This window comes from Eptatretus burgeri, chromosome 16 (assembly GCF_056783735.1).
Source record: "Eptatretus burgeri isolate ZD-2024b chromosome 16, Ebu_testis_v1, whole genome shotgun sequence".
Classification (NCBI taxonomy): domain Eukaryota; kingdom Metazoa; phylum Chordata; class Myxini; order Myxiniformes; family Myxinidae; genus Eptatretus; species Eptatretus burgeri.
In genome coordinates this window covers 58193228-58209741 of record NC_140976.1, presented here as the reverse complement: position 1 = coordinate 58209741, position 16514 = coordinate 58193228, and the positions used below count along the sequence as shown (strand labels likewise).

Genomic DNA, 16514 nt, shown 5'->3' with positions numbered 1-16514 from the left:
CCAGCCTGTCCACACGACAGGTAGATTTTAGATTTCTACCTGCCCGTCAACCATTGCACCTGTCCAACAATTCGCACTGCAAGCATACCATTGTATATATGACTGGCCTGTGGGTGGGGATGTGGGGTTACGTCTGTTCGGTTCAAAAAAGATCCTCTTTGTGATGAAGACCCTTCAATCCCGGCCAAGAATTGAGGTGAGTCAACAGAGGATTCTCGAATATGCGGTTTATTGAAGCGGCACAGTGCATGCATGCAGAGGTGGCACAGGGACCGACCACAGCAGTCAGACCCTGTACCACACTAAAAGTCACACTACAAAACTTTCACATATAAAATCTATTCCTAGGTGGAGAAAGCAAGGAACAACTGGGCAAGTGGGCTTTCCCCCCTCCCTACACCCCAGAAGAAGTTTGGCAAGCCAACATATTTCTCACGGTTACATTGCCCTGCATCCAGCGGGCTGCGAGACAAAGCTGGCACATATTCATATACAGCTTTGAGATTTCAAGGGCTGGAATTCATAACAGTTGCCTGCTGCAAGTTTGTTTATGGAAAGGACAAAAGCCATGTTGGCTTGCGTAAAATGCATTTTAAGACAGCAAGGACACTGGTGACACTGGTTTGAATCTGGACAACTGATTAATGCAATTACCGAATGTTTTTAAATGAATCAAATGTTTAAATATGGACCATATGTGGCCAATCAATAGTCGCACCTGACATTCATACCTGACACTTCGTTACTGACATTCGCTCTGGCTTTATTCGAAAACGAACTGCAATGGAGGTTCAGACAAATCAAGTTGTTTTTTTTTTTGTTGTTTTTTGTATACCTTGTCGAGGCTCGTATGAGAGCTAACGCACAACACACATCAAGGGGGGCATGAGACAGGAGGGGAGGGAGTGGGAAGGACAAAATAGTGGGGAACTGAGATATTTGGACGAAAGAAAGAGAGAAGGTGAGCAGTGATTCGTGATTTTGGTAGTTTTACCAGAAGGGGGTTGTTGGCTGACCTTGAGCGCCCTGCGGAAATGTGGTGGGGACAAATCGCAGAGAGAGCAGGGGGGGGGAGGGGCGAGGCTGGAGAGGAGACGGTAGAAGACAGAAAGACCACCGACCAACCTGCGGTGATTGAGTGAGAGGCCCAAAGACACAGCCTCATTGCGGGAGATGCCAATGATCCGAAATGCCTTGGTTTCTACAGCGTGAAGCCGAGAAAGGTGGGAGGCAGGAGCACCAGCCCAGAGGGGAGAGCAGTACTCCATCAGGCTGCAGACAAAAGCTTTGTAAGTGGTCAGGAGCTCAGGTGGGCCGAGGAAGGACCTTGCACTCGGATGATTCCCAGTCGGAGACTAGCTTTGGAGGCGAGGTTTGAAATGTGTCTCCCAGGAAAGATCATGGTAGAGAGTGATACGCAGAAGCTTGAAAGAAAGGACTTCTTCCAGAGGATTGTTGAGAAAATGGATGGGTGGGGGGGGGGGTTCTAAAAGGTCCTTTCGAAGAGCCATGGCGAGAGTGTGATAGTTGTCCGGATTGAAAGACATGTTCCACGTGTTGGACCAGTTTGTGATTTTATCCAGATCAGCAGTGAGCGAAGAAGCTGCTGCTTGCCAGTCTGAGGGATGACCGATGGTACGGCAGAGGGTGGAGTCATCAGCAAAGAGATATAGAGGATTTTCCAGAGAGTTGGAGAGATCATTGATGAAAACCAGAAAAAGAACAGGACCCAGAACGTTACCTTGCGGAACTCCAGCCTGGACAGGAAGAGGGGATGAAAGAACTCCATTTATGGCCACACGTTGACTGTGACAGGAGAGAAAGTCTGCAAGCCATGAGTGGAGATGGCCTTGGATACCATGGGAAGAGAGTTTGGTGTGCCAGACTGTGTCAAAAGCACGTGATGTATCCAGGGATATGGCTCGGATTTCCTGTCTGGCATTGAGGGCTTCCATCCATTGTTGGGAGAGCAAAAGCAGCATATCCAGGGTAGAGTGACCTGGTCTGAAACCAAATTGATGATCATAAATCAAGCCATTGGAGAATAGGAAGGATTTGATGTCTGAAGCGATGATGGATTCCATCACCTTGCTGATGATTGGGAGAAGGCTGATTGGTCTGGAGTTGCAGGGATCTGTTTTTGCACCTTTTTTGTGCAGGGCAGTGATGTTTACTGATTTCCAAGCAGATGGCAGATGGCCTTGAGCAAATGAGAGGGTGAACAGAACAGAGAGAGTGTGAGCAAGAGCAGAAGAGCAGGATTTGAAGACACGTGGGCTGATGCCGTCTGGACCGGTTGCAGAATCTGAGTCGAGGTTTGACAGAAAGCTCTCCACCTTGTCAGGAGAAAAGGACACAGAGTCCAGGGAGAGTTGGGTGCAACTGGGTAAGGTGGGTGGAGAAAGTGATTGGTTTTGGACACAAGATTTAGCTGCAAACACCGAGTTTAGGTATTCAGCTTTTTCACATGCGGTATCAGCAGTGCTGCCATTTGAGGTAAGGGAGGGGATGGAGGGGGAACATACACCAGAAACAGATTTGATTAGACACCACCAGGATTTTGAGGAGGGAGAGAGGTTTGAGAGTTCAGACTTGAGATGAGAAAGATGTTGTTTTCTGGCTCTCCTGACGGTAGATACACACTTGTTCCGAGCTTTATGGAAGGAACTGAGATTGCCCTCAGTTGTGTTTGCTTTCCATGAGGAAAAGGAAAGTTGTTTCAGGACAACTGCCTCACCACAAGCTTCAGTGAACCAAGGGCGGGAGGACGGGTCGGACAACTGAAGACGAGAGGGGATAAATCTGTGCATGAGGGAGAGCAAGTTTCTTTGAAAGAATTCCCAGGAAGAGTTGATGTTGGAGAAAGTAGAGATAGGAGACCAGTCTATAAGTTTGAGGGCTGCTTGGAGATACTGCCAGTCGGTTTGAGTGAAATGCCAGACTCTACGGCGGTGAGGTGGTTCTCTGATAATAGCCAGAAAGATGTCCACTTTGCCAAGGACATGGTCAGAAGAACCGATTGGAGTGGAGGAAGAGCAGCAGATATTGTCTGGGAAATTTGTCAAAATGAGATCCAGAAGAGATGGAGTACCATTGGTTGAGATCCGGGTAGGGAAGTTGCCCGATTGAGTCAGTCCCAAGTCAGTTTATTAAACTTCCATTGGAAAAATTGACCCATCCTTCAGACAGGTTTGTTGAGGTTTTCACACGTTCGACAGACACAATTGCCTGTCCCAGAAAATCGGCCAACCGTTTATGTCTAGCCCTAAAATCGTAAAGGGGACACAAATGCTCAAAACAACCTCGATGCTAATGTATCCCTTGATACCCTACAAAACAAAATAGACATGAAGTGTCTTTTTCTGATTTGCGATTTATAAGGTAGGTAAATTTGTGATGAAAATCTATCTTCTTCTTCTTCTTGTTCTTCTTGTTCTTGTTGTTGTTGTTGTTGTTGTTGTTGTTCTTGTTGTTGTTGTTCTTGTTGTTGTTCTTGTTGTTGTTGTTGTTCTTCTTCTTCTTCTTCTTCTTCTTCTTCTTCTTCTTCTTCTTCTTCTTGTTCTTCTTCTTGTTCTTCTTCTTGTTCTTCTTCTTGTTCTTCTTCTTGTTCTTCTTCTTGTTCTTCTTCTTGTTCTTCTTCTTCTTGTTCTTCTTCTTCTTCTTCTTCTTCTTGTTCTTCTTCTTCTTCTTCTTGTTCTTCTTCTTGTTGTTCTTCTTGTTCTTGTTCTTGTTCTTCTTGTTCTTGTTCTTGTTCTTCTTGTTCTTGTTCTTCTTGTTCTTGTTCTTCTTGTTCTTGTTCTTCTTGTTCTTGTTCTTCTTGTTCTTGTTCTTGTTCTTGTTCTTCTTGTTCTTGTTCTTGTTGTTCTTGTTGTTCTTCTTGTTCTTGTTGTTCTTCTTGTTCTTGTTGTTCTTCTTGTTCTTGTTGTTCTTCTTGTTCTTGTTGTTCTTCTTGTTCTTGTTGTTCTTCTTGTTCTTCTTGTTCTTCTTGTTCTTCTTGTTATGCTGGTTCTACTTGTTCTTCTTCTTCTTCTTGTTCTTCTTGTTCTTCTTGTTCTTCTTGTTCTTCTTGTTCTTCTTGTTCTTCTTGTTCTTCTTGTTATTGTTGTTCTTGTTGTTCTTGTTCTTGTTGTTCTTGTTGTTCTTGTTCTTGTTCTTCTTGTTCTTCTTGTTCTTGTTCTTCTTGTTCTTCTTGTTCTTCTTGTTCTTGTTCTTCTTGTTCTTGTTCTTCTTGTTCTTGTTCTTCTTGTTCTTGTTCTTGTTCTTCTTGTTCTTGTTCTTCTTGTTCTTGTTCTTCTTGTTCTTGTTCTTCTTGTTCTTCTTCTTCTTGTTCTTCTTGTTCTTCTTCTTCTTGTTCTTCTTGTTCTTCTTGTTCTTCTTGTTCTTCTTGTTCTTGTTCTTGTTCTTGTTCTTCTTGTTCTTCTTGTTCTTCTTGTTCTTGTTCTTGTTCTTCTTGTTCTTCTTGTTCTTCTTGTTCTTGTTCTTGTTCTTCTTGTTCTTCTTGTTCTTCTTGTTCTTCTTGTTCTTGTTCTTCTTCTTGTTCTTCTTGTTCTTCTTGTTCTTCTTGTTCTTCTTGTTCTTCTTGTTCTTGTTGTTCTTCTTGTTCTTCTTGTTCTTCTTGTTCTTCTTCTTCTTCTTGTTCTTTTTGTTCTTCTTGTTCTTCTTGTTCTTGTTGTTCTTGTTGTTCTTCTTGTTCTTGTTGTTCTTCTTGTTCTTGTTGTTCTTCTTGCTGTTGTTCTTCTTGTTGTTGTTCTTCTTGTTGTTGTTCTTCTTGTTGTTGTTCTTCTTGTTGTTGTTCTTCTTGTTGTTGTTCTTCTTGTTGTTGTTCTTCTTGTTGTTGTTCTTCTTGTTGTTGTTCTTCTTGTTGTTGTTGATGTTGTTGTTGTTGTTGTTGTTGTTGTTGTTCTTCTTCTTCTCCTCCGTGATGTCCACACAACAGGTAGGTTTTGATCAGATCTATAGTGTCTCCAGGTCACATCACGGTACGATTTAACTCAAACGGCAAATAGTTTTCGATTTTCCACAAATGTGCCGAGTCGATGCGTACTTGGTGGTTGTAGTAATACAACCCGAGATGGTTTCATGCTGCATCAATGGCCTAAAGACTCGAAGTTTGGCAGAAATTGGACGAGGTTTGTCCAAAATACCCGAGTGTGAATCAGGCCCACGAAATGTTTGTTTTTGTGCTCAGAACATTGCACAGAGAACTGGAATGAAACGACAGAGATTGCTAAAAATCTTGTGGCTATCCGCCACGATTGTGAGAGGGTGCTATCCCCATGATTAAGTGGAAGAAACAGCCGTCGCTCGAAACTGTAACACCATCTCCACCGAGCTACCAGCATATGTACATGGGCGACTTGAACGGTGAATGAAACACCTGTTGCCATTGCCTGGAAGTTACCACAAGAGCACCGAAAAATAATTATCTATTGTAAACACAAATGTCTGCTCATCAAACGAACCACCATCTATTTATAGTGGAGAGAAAGTATTCATTTATCTATCATCTGCACCTCTGAGAGGTGTATTCACCTTTACAACTCGCAAGGGAAGAAAGTATTCACCCTGCCCCATTAGCCATCACCCCCACAATACCCACCACTATCCCCCCCTCTCCGAACAAGAATCACCCCACAATACCACCATCCTACATCCACCCTCCTCACCCCTCCACAATCCCCACGTCACGGACACGAATGTGGGACACAGCACAGACAAAAATGGCCCGGACGACCCCGTAACATACAAGAAGACACCTAGTCAGCCTGCGACAGTGAGACGAAGTATTCGTCGTCCATTTTGTCTGCGGTGTCCTTGCTGTTGGACGATGGGTATTTCTGCTTGAGTCATATATATATATATATATATATATATATATATATATATATATATATATATATATATATATATATATATATATATATATATATATATATATATATATATATATATATATATATAACCTGATTTATGAATTACAAAACTACTCCCTTATCCACTGGCGATTGAATGGAAAAAAATCAAACCCTCCCGAGCTGAAGTGATGATGTGACCAGCGTTTTCATCCTCAATAACACTTCTGCCTTCTTCCTCTGAATTGCTCGGATAGGCTCAAAACGTTATGGCTCCACAATCCCCCCCCCCCGAAACGTTTCTATCACTAATTTTGTCTCCAACCATTTCTTCAAAATCCCACTGATCATTTTCAACATTCTGAGAATATTCGGAGTTGCTAATGACGGTGGGATCAGTATCTGAATCCGAGCTCGACATGCACTGTTTCTCTCTGTAAATCCGCCGTTCAGATCGATACGGCTTCAAGGTGTGACGTTACTGGTGAAATCGAAAATATTCTCTCTGGACCTTTTTCTGACACTTTGTGATTGGCAAACAAATTTCAATTAGTTTTTCCCCTTCAAATTCGACCGTGATTAATGATTCTCATTGGTTTTCAGAAAAAAAATATATTGTTTGGGTTCCCCTTTAATATGTCCATCCATTTGATTGCAGTTGAGCCACTCGTTCAATTTGCGGCGAAAGTGCGACATTCCAAGTAGTGCTGTGCGATATCTTGATATTATCAGCTCAATAAGATATTGAAAAAAATATTGTTAATGCTATGCTACATTTTTCAAACTGTCCATTATATCTGCACATTTGATGATAGAAAAAGTGGTGTGCAGTATTGTAAGCTGAAGATTTCGAGACATGTTTTGATCGATTTAATATGAATATCAACATGAAGCACTCGTTTTATCATATCATGATAGTCCCAGTGGAAAACCCAATATGTATGCAACATCAATCTCTCTCGCCTTTCATACGAATAGTGAGAAAGCTTCGGCCCATCTCAGTTGACATCCCTCCTGCCTCATCATCAGGGTCTTCCGTTGAAGATCCCTGAGCCAGTGCATAAGGAGGAGGAGGACTATTCGCAATGGTACAATCACCTTATCTGAACTCCAACTCAGACCCTGTGCAGGAGAGTTTTTATCATGATGGCAAAATGTGCACACAAAAAGTGCTGCCCCCAGGGCAGCTCGCAAACATCCTGTCCTCAGAGCAATAAACACCAGTCAACCACAACACTCATTTCCCCCAACCCCCCCATCCCACCCCACACTCCTCCTCCAACCATCATGGTTGATGCACATTTCATCCCCCCATGCGCCAATCATAAACAAAGAATAAACTTTAAACAAAACAGTTAAGCACAGGACGGGTTGAGTACTGGATGCCGGGATGACGTGCATGTACATACGTAGAGACCTAGCTTGGTGCTAGATGTAACGCTGTACTGAAGTCCCAGTGAAAAGAGTGTGCTCTTTATATTCAGGCAGAGGGACACACTGAGAAGTCTGGCTACTTTAATATACAGTATAGTATACTATAGATGCAGTCCAATGTTGGGCTATCGCGGCTTCTTCACCACTCTGTAAAAGCGCAATTAATGTTCAAAATACCCATTATGCTGTTGTTTGTCTGATGACACAAACTCTGCTTTTTAAATGAGAGCACACAAAAGTGTTTATATCAATTTCAGGACAGATTACATGGCAATAAACACCTACAAGCCGGTAGGCAACATGGGTGGTCGCTATATAATTGCATACAGTTTTTGACAGATCGGGCTGAAAATTTTTGACAGAGGTTGATTATAGTGCACATAAAAGCGCGGAAGCCGATGTTTGATTTTCGAAAAAAAAAAAATTCGGATTTTTTTTCAAAAGTTTCAAAGTCCCGTTGCTAGGCAACGGTGGCGTCCATAGCAACGGTGCTCGAAAGCATACAACAAGATCGTGGTATGAACCTACCAGTCAAGTTTCATCAAAATCGGTTGACTCCTCTGGCCTCCAGAGCCGTCCATTACATACAAACAAACAGACATACATGCAGACAGACAGAAAACCTGAGAAAAACGGTAGTCCAGTGGACCACCCAATATTTTCAAACGATTGCACAGTGTGTCATCATTAGAGTTATACATATAACCATTGAAAGTGTGTACCCTCCAAGCGCCAGCGGTCACTGCCGGGTGATCGCACTACGTGATCATAAGTGATTGTGCAATGTTGAGTGATCGCAAGAGCGTCGATATTTGGAGGGACGATGATCGACGAGCAAAATTATCAATATCGCCCAGCCCTAAAATTCCAAGTTGGCTTTAGATTCATTCTCGCGTGGCTATGCCTCCTGGTGAAGGATTTTGTGCCCTTTCCAAAGAGTTGATAACCCAAGTGCTTGTTGATGTACTTTTTTAATTATTATTATTTTTTTGTAGGCCATGCGTGTTCCCGTCTCAGAGCAGCAAAGAGTATTGAATCAAGAAATAGATCTGAGAGAGACATCTGTTGGACTGGCTACGACCACACAGTCGTTTGAACAAGCGTGAGTATCATGGAAAATTCCTGTCGCTTTTCCAGTCCTGTAAATCGAGCCGCATTTTGACAGACTTGTTTTGCTGCATTTGCTGCTATTTTGTTTCTTGGTGAAAATCCAAGCCAAGTTTGAAGGCTTTTGGTCAAAACCTTCTCAGTCAATTATTGAGTTGTGCTGTTTGAGTTGATGCATTTTCTTTCATTGATGAGGGAACTTGATTGAACATGTTCCGCAGGAATGTCTCGCATCTTGATTTTACTTTTCCGGAGCCGGTTCCGTCTGTCTCTTCTCAAGCAAGCCCATCTATCATGGAAGCACAAGCACCAACTGATGACCATCAGCCTTTGTTGGACAATTCTGAAGGTCTCCCAGGCTTCAAACGTTCGTCCTCCAGTTCTCTGCTTTCACAAGGCCGACATCTTTCACCTTGCCCAACTCCTTGCTTGACCAGCAAACCCCCACAGTGCTTTCCCACCCCGGCATCTCTGCCTTTTGTCCAAATTCCCCACTCGTCCACGCTGAGTCTGTCCAAGCCTTTTATTGCATGCTCTTCCACACTGGCCTATGATCAGCAACCACCACCAAGCAAAAAGTCCAGTTTGGATGGAGGGCAGGTGCAGAAAACGTGCTCTTCTAATCCACTTTTATATCAACCAATGGCTGCTCAGCAAAAGGTAACAAAATATTTTTGACTATCTAGTTTAGCACTGCACGTCAGATTGTGAGACTTGCTTTGCAAGTCAGTTAAAATGTAAAAATCAAATTCTGATTCTTAGTTGTGGAGTGTTTGGGATTGGCAGCATGTCCTGGCGGTTTCACAAGCAGGGTGATTCAGCAATGTGTGTGCCGTCCCTCAGATGGACATTAAATTAGGCATTAGTTGGTGGGCCTTAAGGATCACATGGTGTCCCTCGTGAAGAGGAGGCGAGCTATCACCGGTATTGTGGCCAAATTACAAATTCCTGTCCCAACTACTTTGTCGAGCGTCAGGCTTGGCCAGACGGTTCATGAGACTTTGGCCGAAAACTTACCCCCGCCAAACCCCACGAGAACGTGGAAATAATTGTGGTCATTAAAGAAGAAATGGAGTTGTGAAATTTTGTTTTATTCATTATGAAAATAATTTTTTCTGCCTGCCACGATTTTTCTGTGTTAGGGAAACACGTGCATTTCTGTGAATGGCAAAGCTTACCGGATCCTCAAGCTACTCGGCCAAGGTGGCACCAGTAAGGTATGTGATCACTTTTATCATCCTCTGTCTGCAATTCCACAACCTGTATTGCTGAAAAAAAACTACCGTATTTTCACGACTATAAGGCGCATATAAACGTCTTAGATTTTTGTCAAAATGTGCGACGCGCCCTATAGTGCAGTGCGCCCTTTGTGTGTATAAAAGAACAGGTATGTGCGGTATGCAGAACATTGCTGTTTTAACAACCCCGAAAATGGCAAAGAGACACGCTTATGAAGCTCAGTTTAAACTGAAGGCGATCAGCTATGCGGAGGAACATGGGAATCGAGCCGCGGCGAGGAATTTCCAGATCAACGAGTCGATGGTTCGAAAGTGGAGGAAGCTGGAAAACGAGCTGCGACAGGTGAAGAAGACGCAGCTGAGTTTCCGTGGAAACAAGGCGAGGTGGCCAGAGTTGGAGGAAAGACTTGAGCAGTGGATCGTTGAGCAAAGAGCAAGTGGGAGGAGCGTTTCGACGGTCACGATCCGACTGAAGGCAGTATCGATAGCGGAGGAAATGAAAATCGAACATTTCCACGGAGGTCCGTCTTGGTGCTTTCGCTTCATGAAACGGTGCCATTTTTCCATCCGGACCAGGACTACGATAGCGCAGCAACGTCCGGCGGATTATCAAGAAATGATGGAAAACTTCCGCTCCTACTGCAGCAAGCACATCTGCGACAAACGGATCCAGCCGAGCCATCGGCGTGAACCGGCCGTTCAAAGTGAGGCTGCGAGCGGCGTGGGAGCGGTGGATGACCGAAGGAGAGCACAGCTTCACAAAGGGTGGAAGGCAGTGCCGGGCGAGTTACGCCACAGTTTGCCACTGGATTGTTGATGCCTGGGCTAACGTGTCTGCTGGCACTGTTGTCCGAGCTTTCGCTAAAGCCGGCATCATTTCGGAGGAGCCGCACGGTGCAGAAAGTGACTCTGACGGCGAGGAAGGTGGACCTGCTAGGTTGGGTTTAGCGCAGTTCGATTCCGAAACAGAGGATGAGGATTTCGATGGATTTGATTAAAGACTATTACCGGTATTTGATTGTTTTAGTATTTTTGTAACTAATACTTTAATAAAGCACAACCAAACTCAATTTTGCTCCCGATCTATTTTTAAATACGCACACTTGTGTGCTTGTGTGAGTGTGTTGTTGTACGGCGGACGTACGTAGTAGAGGATATTCATATAAAACCCGCGCCCTATCGTGAGGAGCGCCTTATGTGTGTGTCAAATACAGGAACGGCACACACAACTTAGACTGCGCCTTTTGGCACGGTGCGCCTTTTGGTCGTGAAAATACGGTATATATATATATATATATATATATATATATATATATATATATATATATATATTTATTAATCGGTTTTATTCACAAAAGCAAATGAATACTTTATTTATTTTCAAGAAACACATTTGATATTCCCATTTTGAATACGTGTTGTTGATGTATGGATAGTAAAACAACAATTCCCTTTGATTTTGACACTTGTTTTTTTTTTGTTTTTTTTTCATCCATTCATTATTACACTTTCGGTGCGAGGTCACTCATTTGTCTTCATTGATCCCAAAGAAAAGTTATTTTGCGTAATTGTTGGTTGTGTACACTTTACTTTACGGCCAGTCATCTGGTGAGCTCTATGATCCTGCAAAATGCTTTGCATATGTATTTGACATTCTCTTGGACACCAATGAACTTATTATCGGCATGCTTTTTGAAAAAAAACGGTTGGAGGTGGGGGGGGGGTGTGCACGCCATCAAATTCACTCCAGGTGACTGAAAATCAAGATGTGTACTGTGGGTTATTTTATTTTAGTTTATATTTTATTTTACTTTATTTATTTGGTGATCAAAGGCCAATGTCGGAGCTGAGACGAGCATTATGTTAAACAAGGATATCACGAGCCAAATGGCCATATGGGATCGTTAAACAGGGCAACTTTTGTCTCTTCCTGAAACGATCACTTTTTTGGTTATTTCTCCAAAATATGCTGAGACTGGGTCCCGTTTGAGACGTAAAATTTGATTGAAACATTTCCTCACAAACAGCCTGACCGATATGGGCCAAATTTGGTATGATGCATCAGGACAGCAAGGTTTCATGGGGTTGTGCTCCTCTTCTGAATGTGCCTCCTATAAAGGTGGTTGGGGGGGGGGGAGGCAGTGGTGGTTTGCCCCAAATATTGGTATTTTATTCAAAAATCTTCTTCTCAGAAACCACCAGACAGATTCATACCAAACTTGCCATTGGGCATCGGGACCATGCCCTAAACTTAATTTGTGTTCCTTATGGACAAAACTCCCCCAGAAAGGGGGCCAACGGGCCCCTCTCCAAATCGCTCATTTTCACGAAAACAACTTCGTCTCCACAACGACCTGAGCGATATGGACCAAATTTGGGATGATGCATCAGGACAGCAAAGTCTCATGGGGTTGTGCTCCCAATCCAAATCCGCCCATTTATAGGGGGTGAAAAGTGGGTTTTGCACCAAATATTGGTATTTCATTCAAAAATCTTCTCGGAAACCGACAACCGGAAACAAACCAAACTGGCCTTAAGGTGTGCTCCCCATGTCCGTATCTCCCCTGGAAAGGGAGCCACAGCCTCCCTCTTCCAATCCCTCATATTCACTAAAATATTCTCCTCACAAACTACATGACCAATATGAACCAAATTTGGTACGACACATCAGAATGGTAAGGTCACTGCCTGATCCACGAGAACATATTGGACTCAAAACATTTTTGAAATACACGACATGGCCAAAAGTATGTGGACACCTGTTCGTCCAACATCTCATTCCAAAATCATGGGCATTAATATTGAGTAGGTCCCCCCTTTGCTGCGATAACAGCTTCCAGGATTTCCACTTCTGGGAAGGCTTTCAACTACATGTTGGAACATTGTTGTGGGGATTTGCTTCCATTCAGCCACAAGAGCATGAGTGAGGTCGGGCACTGATGTTGGAAGATAATGTCTGACTCGCAGTCCGCATTCCAATACATCCTAAAGGTGTTCGATGGGGTTTAGGTCAGGGCTCTGTGCAGGCCAGTCAAGTTCTTCCACACCGATCTTGACAAACTATTTCTGTTGGACCTTGCTTTGTGCACAGGGGCATTGTCATGCTGAAGCGGGAAAGGGCCTTCCCCCAAACTGTTGCCACAAAGTTGGAAGCACAGAATCATCTCGAATGTCATTGTTGTATGCTGTATCGTTAAGATTTCCCTTCACTGGAACTAAGGGGACAAGCCTGAACCATGAAAAACAGCCCCAGACAATTATTCCTCCTCCACCAAACTTTACAGTTGTCACTATGCATTCAGGCAGGTAGTGTTCTCCTGACATCTGCGAAACCCACATTCGTCCATCAGGCATCTGCCAGATCGTGAAGCATGTTGCATCACTCCAGAGAATGCATTTCCACTGCTGCAGAGTCCAATGGCGGTGAGCTTTACACTGTAATGTACTGAAATGGGAGATGCTTAGCAGGCAGACACGATGCGGAGGAACAGTCGAGCCGGGCTGTGTTGCACAAGTGCGAGCGCGGGCATACTGTGCCCGCAGCTCCCCTTTATTCCATATTCGGTACACTCACGAGCCGGCCGACTCCAGCATTACTACGACGCCTCAGGCGGCGCGCACACCTCATATCCCTTGCCGATACACTGACCCCCACGACCACTCCTCCCATCATCACGCCCATCATGCATCATCACCATGCCCTTCCCCGTAGGCCCGCAGACTCCACCACACTCCTCCCCCCTAAAACTATGATTATTAAATGATTACCATTATAAGAAGCATACAGAACACGAAGGACTTCGTATAATAATCATGGAAATAAAATGAAAATAGCGAAGTACAATAGCACACCACATCATATAATGTGGAGCAGTAAAGGCCAGGTTCCAAAGACGGAGGTGCACAAAGCCCCCCCCCCCCCACTCTGACCGTGTTACCGATATGAAGCAGCAAATGAGAAGCACAGCAGCACTACGCAGCAAAAACGCCCCCAGGCGGCCCATGCTGACATGGCCCTCGCCGAGGTCGTGACAACCTTTCGAGCCAACCTCCCCCGGCCCCATCAAACGCCTCTGGCCCACTCCCCCCAGGCAGACCCGACGTAGATAAACATCCCGAGGCCGGCAGCCCGCTATCTGGAAGCCGTGGCGCCAGCCCTGATCGACCTTGGCCGGGCGCACTGAACAGCGCCGCTGGCTGCATGCATTTGATGCGCCAAAACAACTCACGCACCACAATCAGTTGAGACGCCAACGCCCGTCCCAACGGCCTTGAGCGAACACAGAGAGCTGCGCTCGCAACCAGAGGTGGGGGTAACGCCGACCAGGGCACCAGTCTTGGTTCCGAGTCGATCTCCGAGACCCACACGGCAGCTAGACGGGAGCAACTCCATTTAAACCACACTGCAATCATAGGCTCGTTATAAATCACTACAAACATTATTTGAAGCATTGCAAATTCATTTTTCCGTACAGCGCGCTTTTCTGATAAAATCCCAACACATGACAAAGCAATTACCTGCGGCCCGGGACAATGGAAAGCCAACCCAACTTTTTTATTCGCCACCACCGCTCCTGAAGCCCCCACATCACATTGATCATAATACAACTCCCATTGACTGATCTCCGCCAAATCCACTTTTACACGAGAACTGCTGGCATTTATTTCAACAACGTTAAACTGCATCACCAGAGCAAGGAAAAGCACATATGCCATGAACAACAACCCACATCACGAGTCCGCTTCTTGGTTGTCGACTCGATGTTGTGACTCGCGACTCCCTTTAACGCCACGGGCTCACCGTCACCTGTCGAAGCTGCCTGCACAACACCGACGCGCATTGCCTCACGAACACTGCCGCAGCGCGGGAACTCATCGCGAGCGAAGCGCGGGAACTCATCGCGAGAGCTGATACGGCTCTCGCCGCTCCCGAACTGCACATCACCGCCGCAGGCAGCAACGAACGGCCGCTCCCGCTACATCGACGCGGCCCCCGCCGCCAGAGCCTCGCCCTCGGTACTCGACGAAGGCCTCGAAGAGAGCACTGGCACATCTGGAGGTACGAACCGGAAATCCAGCCCGAGGTGCGCCAGCCAGTCCCGACCCAACAGGGGGGGCCCCTCCCCTCGTACAACGAACACCGAGAGGCGGGCGCGTCGATCTCGGTAGCGCACAGAGACGTCGGCCCTCGCAAGCGGTGCAATCGCCTCACCGGTGTACGTGTATAACGACAAGGCCGTCTTGACCAGGCGAATACCGCGAAGACCACGAGCCGCCCGCTCATCCATGACCGACACTGCCGCCCCGGTATCCACGCAAAACACAGTCGGTTGGCCATTCACTTCGACTTCAACCGTGAAAGGCGTCGTCATCTCCGAATCCACACTCAACCGTGGTTGCATCTCCCGCTCCGGCTCGCCTGCATCGTCAGGCCCCGGTTGCAGGCCGATCTCCAGGTCACTGGGGTCCTCTCGCACCTCGTCATCCAAGACCCCAACGGAGGCCCCCGCCATCCGACACACACGCTTCAAATGTCCCACCTTGTGACAATGCAAACACACGGTGTTCTTATACGGGCACATTTGTCGCAGGTGCGGACCCCCACACCCCCAGCAGCCGCAGAAAGCTCCTTCGCTCCAGGTGCGACCGTGCTGCGGTGCCCCTTCGCTCCCGGTGCGACTGTGCTGCGGTGCCCCTTCGCTCCCGGTGCGACCGTGCTGCGGTGCCCCTCGTCCCGCACCGCCAGGCGCGCGTGCGACCTGCGGCACTTGAGCCATCGCTCGGACTCCGGGCTGCGCGACCCGCGGCACTTGTGCGGTCACCGCGTGGACCTCGGGATTAGCCGCCATGCTCCAGCTGGAGCTACTCACTACGTCCTGGCCAGCAATGGCGCGGACATCCGTGAGTGTCTGCTCGACAGACGAAGCAGTCACGACCGCCGAGTCGAATGTGATGTCGGTCAAACGCAGGATGGCTGCTACCATCTTTGCGTCTCGCAGACCAGAAATAAAACGATCTCTGAGCCGTGTCGGACGCTCCTCTGTCGTGAATTTACACGGCACAGCCGAATGCTTCACTCGTGCTACGAAGTCCGCAACGCGCTCCTTGCCACCCTTAGCGAGATGATCGAACTGGAACCGCGCGAGATGTAACGACTTCTCTGGCGCCAAGTGGGTCTTCATTTTCGCCACGATGTCTTGAAAGGATAGCACATCATCACTGGGTCTATTTGGAGCCACCAAATCACTCAGCAGGCGGTAGTGCTCCGTTGATAGCGAGGCGAGCAAGATCGCCTTGCGTTTCTCTTCATCCTCTACATCATTCGCCCGAAAGTAGCAACCTAACTGTTCAGAAAACAACTCGAACTCATCTCCCCCGAACACGGGTACACGTCCGTGTGCCGTGCCCCGCCCTTCTGCCATGCTCCGTGAGACCCTTGGCTCCGTAGCTTGGAACCGCCCGGGTTACTTGCCGACCCTGCACACGCCGATCCGAAGATCCTCGTTCGCCAACTGTAATGTACTGAAATGGGAGATGCTTAGCAGGCAGACACGATGCGGAGGAACAGTCGAGCCGGGCTGTGTTGCACAAGTGCGAGCGTACTGTGCCCGCGGCTCCCCTTTATTCCGTATTCGGTACACTCACGAGCCGGCCGACTCCAGCATTACTACGACGCCTCAGGCGGCGCGCACACCTCATATCCCTTGCCGATACACTGACCCCCACGACCACTCCTCCCATCATCACGCCCATCATGCATCATCACCATGCCCTTCCCCGTAGGCCAGCAGACTCCACCACATACACCACTCCAGCCGACTCCACCACATACACCACTCCAGCCGACGCTTGGCATTGCACATGGTGATCTTAGGCTTGTGTG

General features: G+C 46.6%; 1 protein-coding gene across 1 annotated transcript in view; it reads left to right on the top strand.

Moving 5' to 3' along the window:
* TTK (TTK protein kinase) overlaps positions 1-16514 on the top strand; it is a 63455-nt gene that overhangs the window by 36530 nt on the left and 10411 nt on the right. Inside the window, exons 9-12 of the mRNA XM_085860258.1 lie at positions 1-20; positions 8282-8388; positions 8615-9053; positions 9536-9610. The exon at positions 1-20 is cut by the window's left edge and continues 114 nt beyond it. Coding sequence (XP_085716384.1) covers positions 1-20; positions 8282-8388; positions 8615-9053; positions 9536-9610 — 641 coding nt within the window. The remainder of the gene's footprint in view (positions 21-8281; positions 8389-8614; positions 9054-9535; positions 9611-16514) is intronic.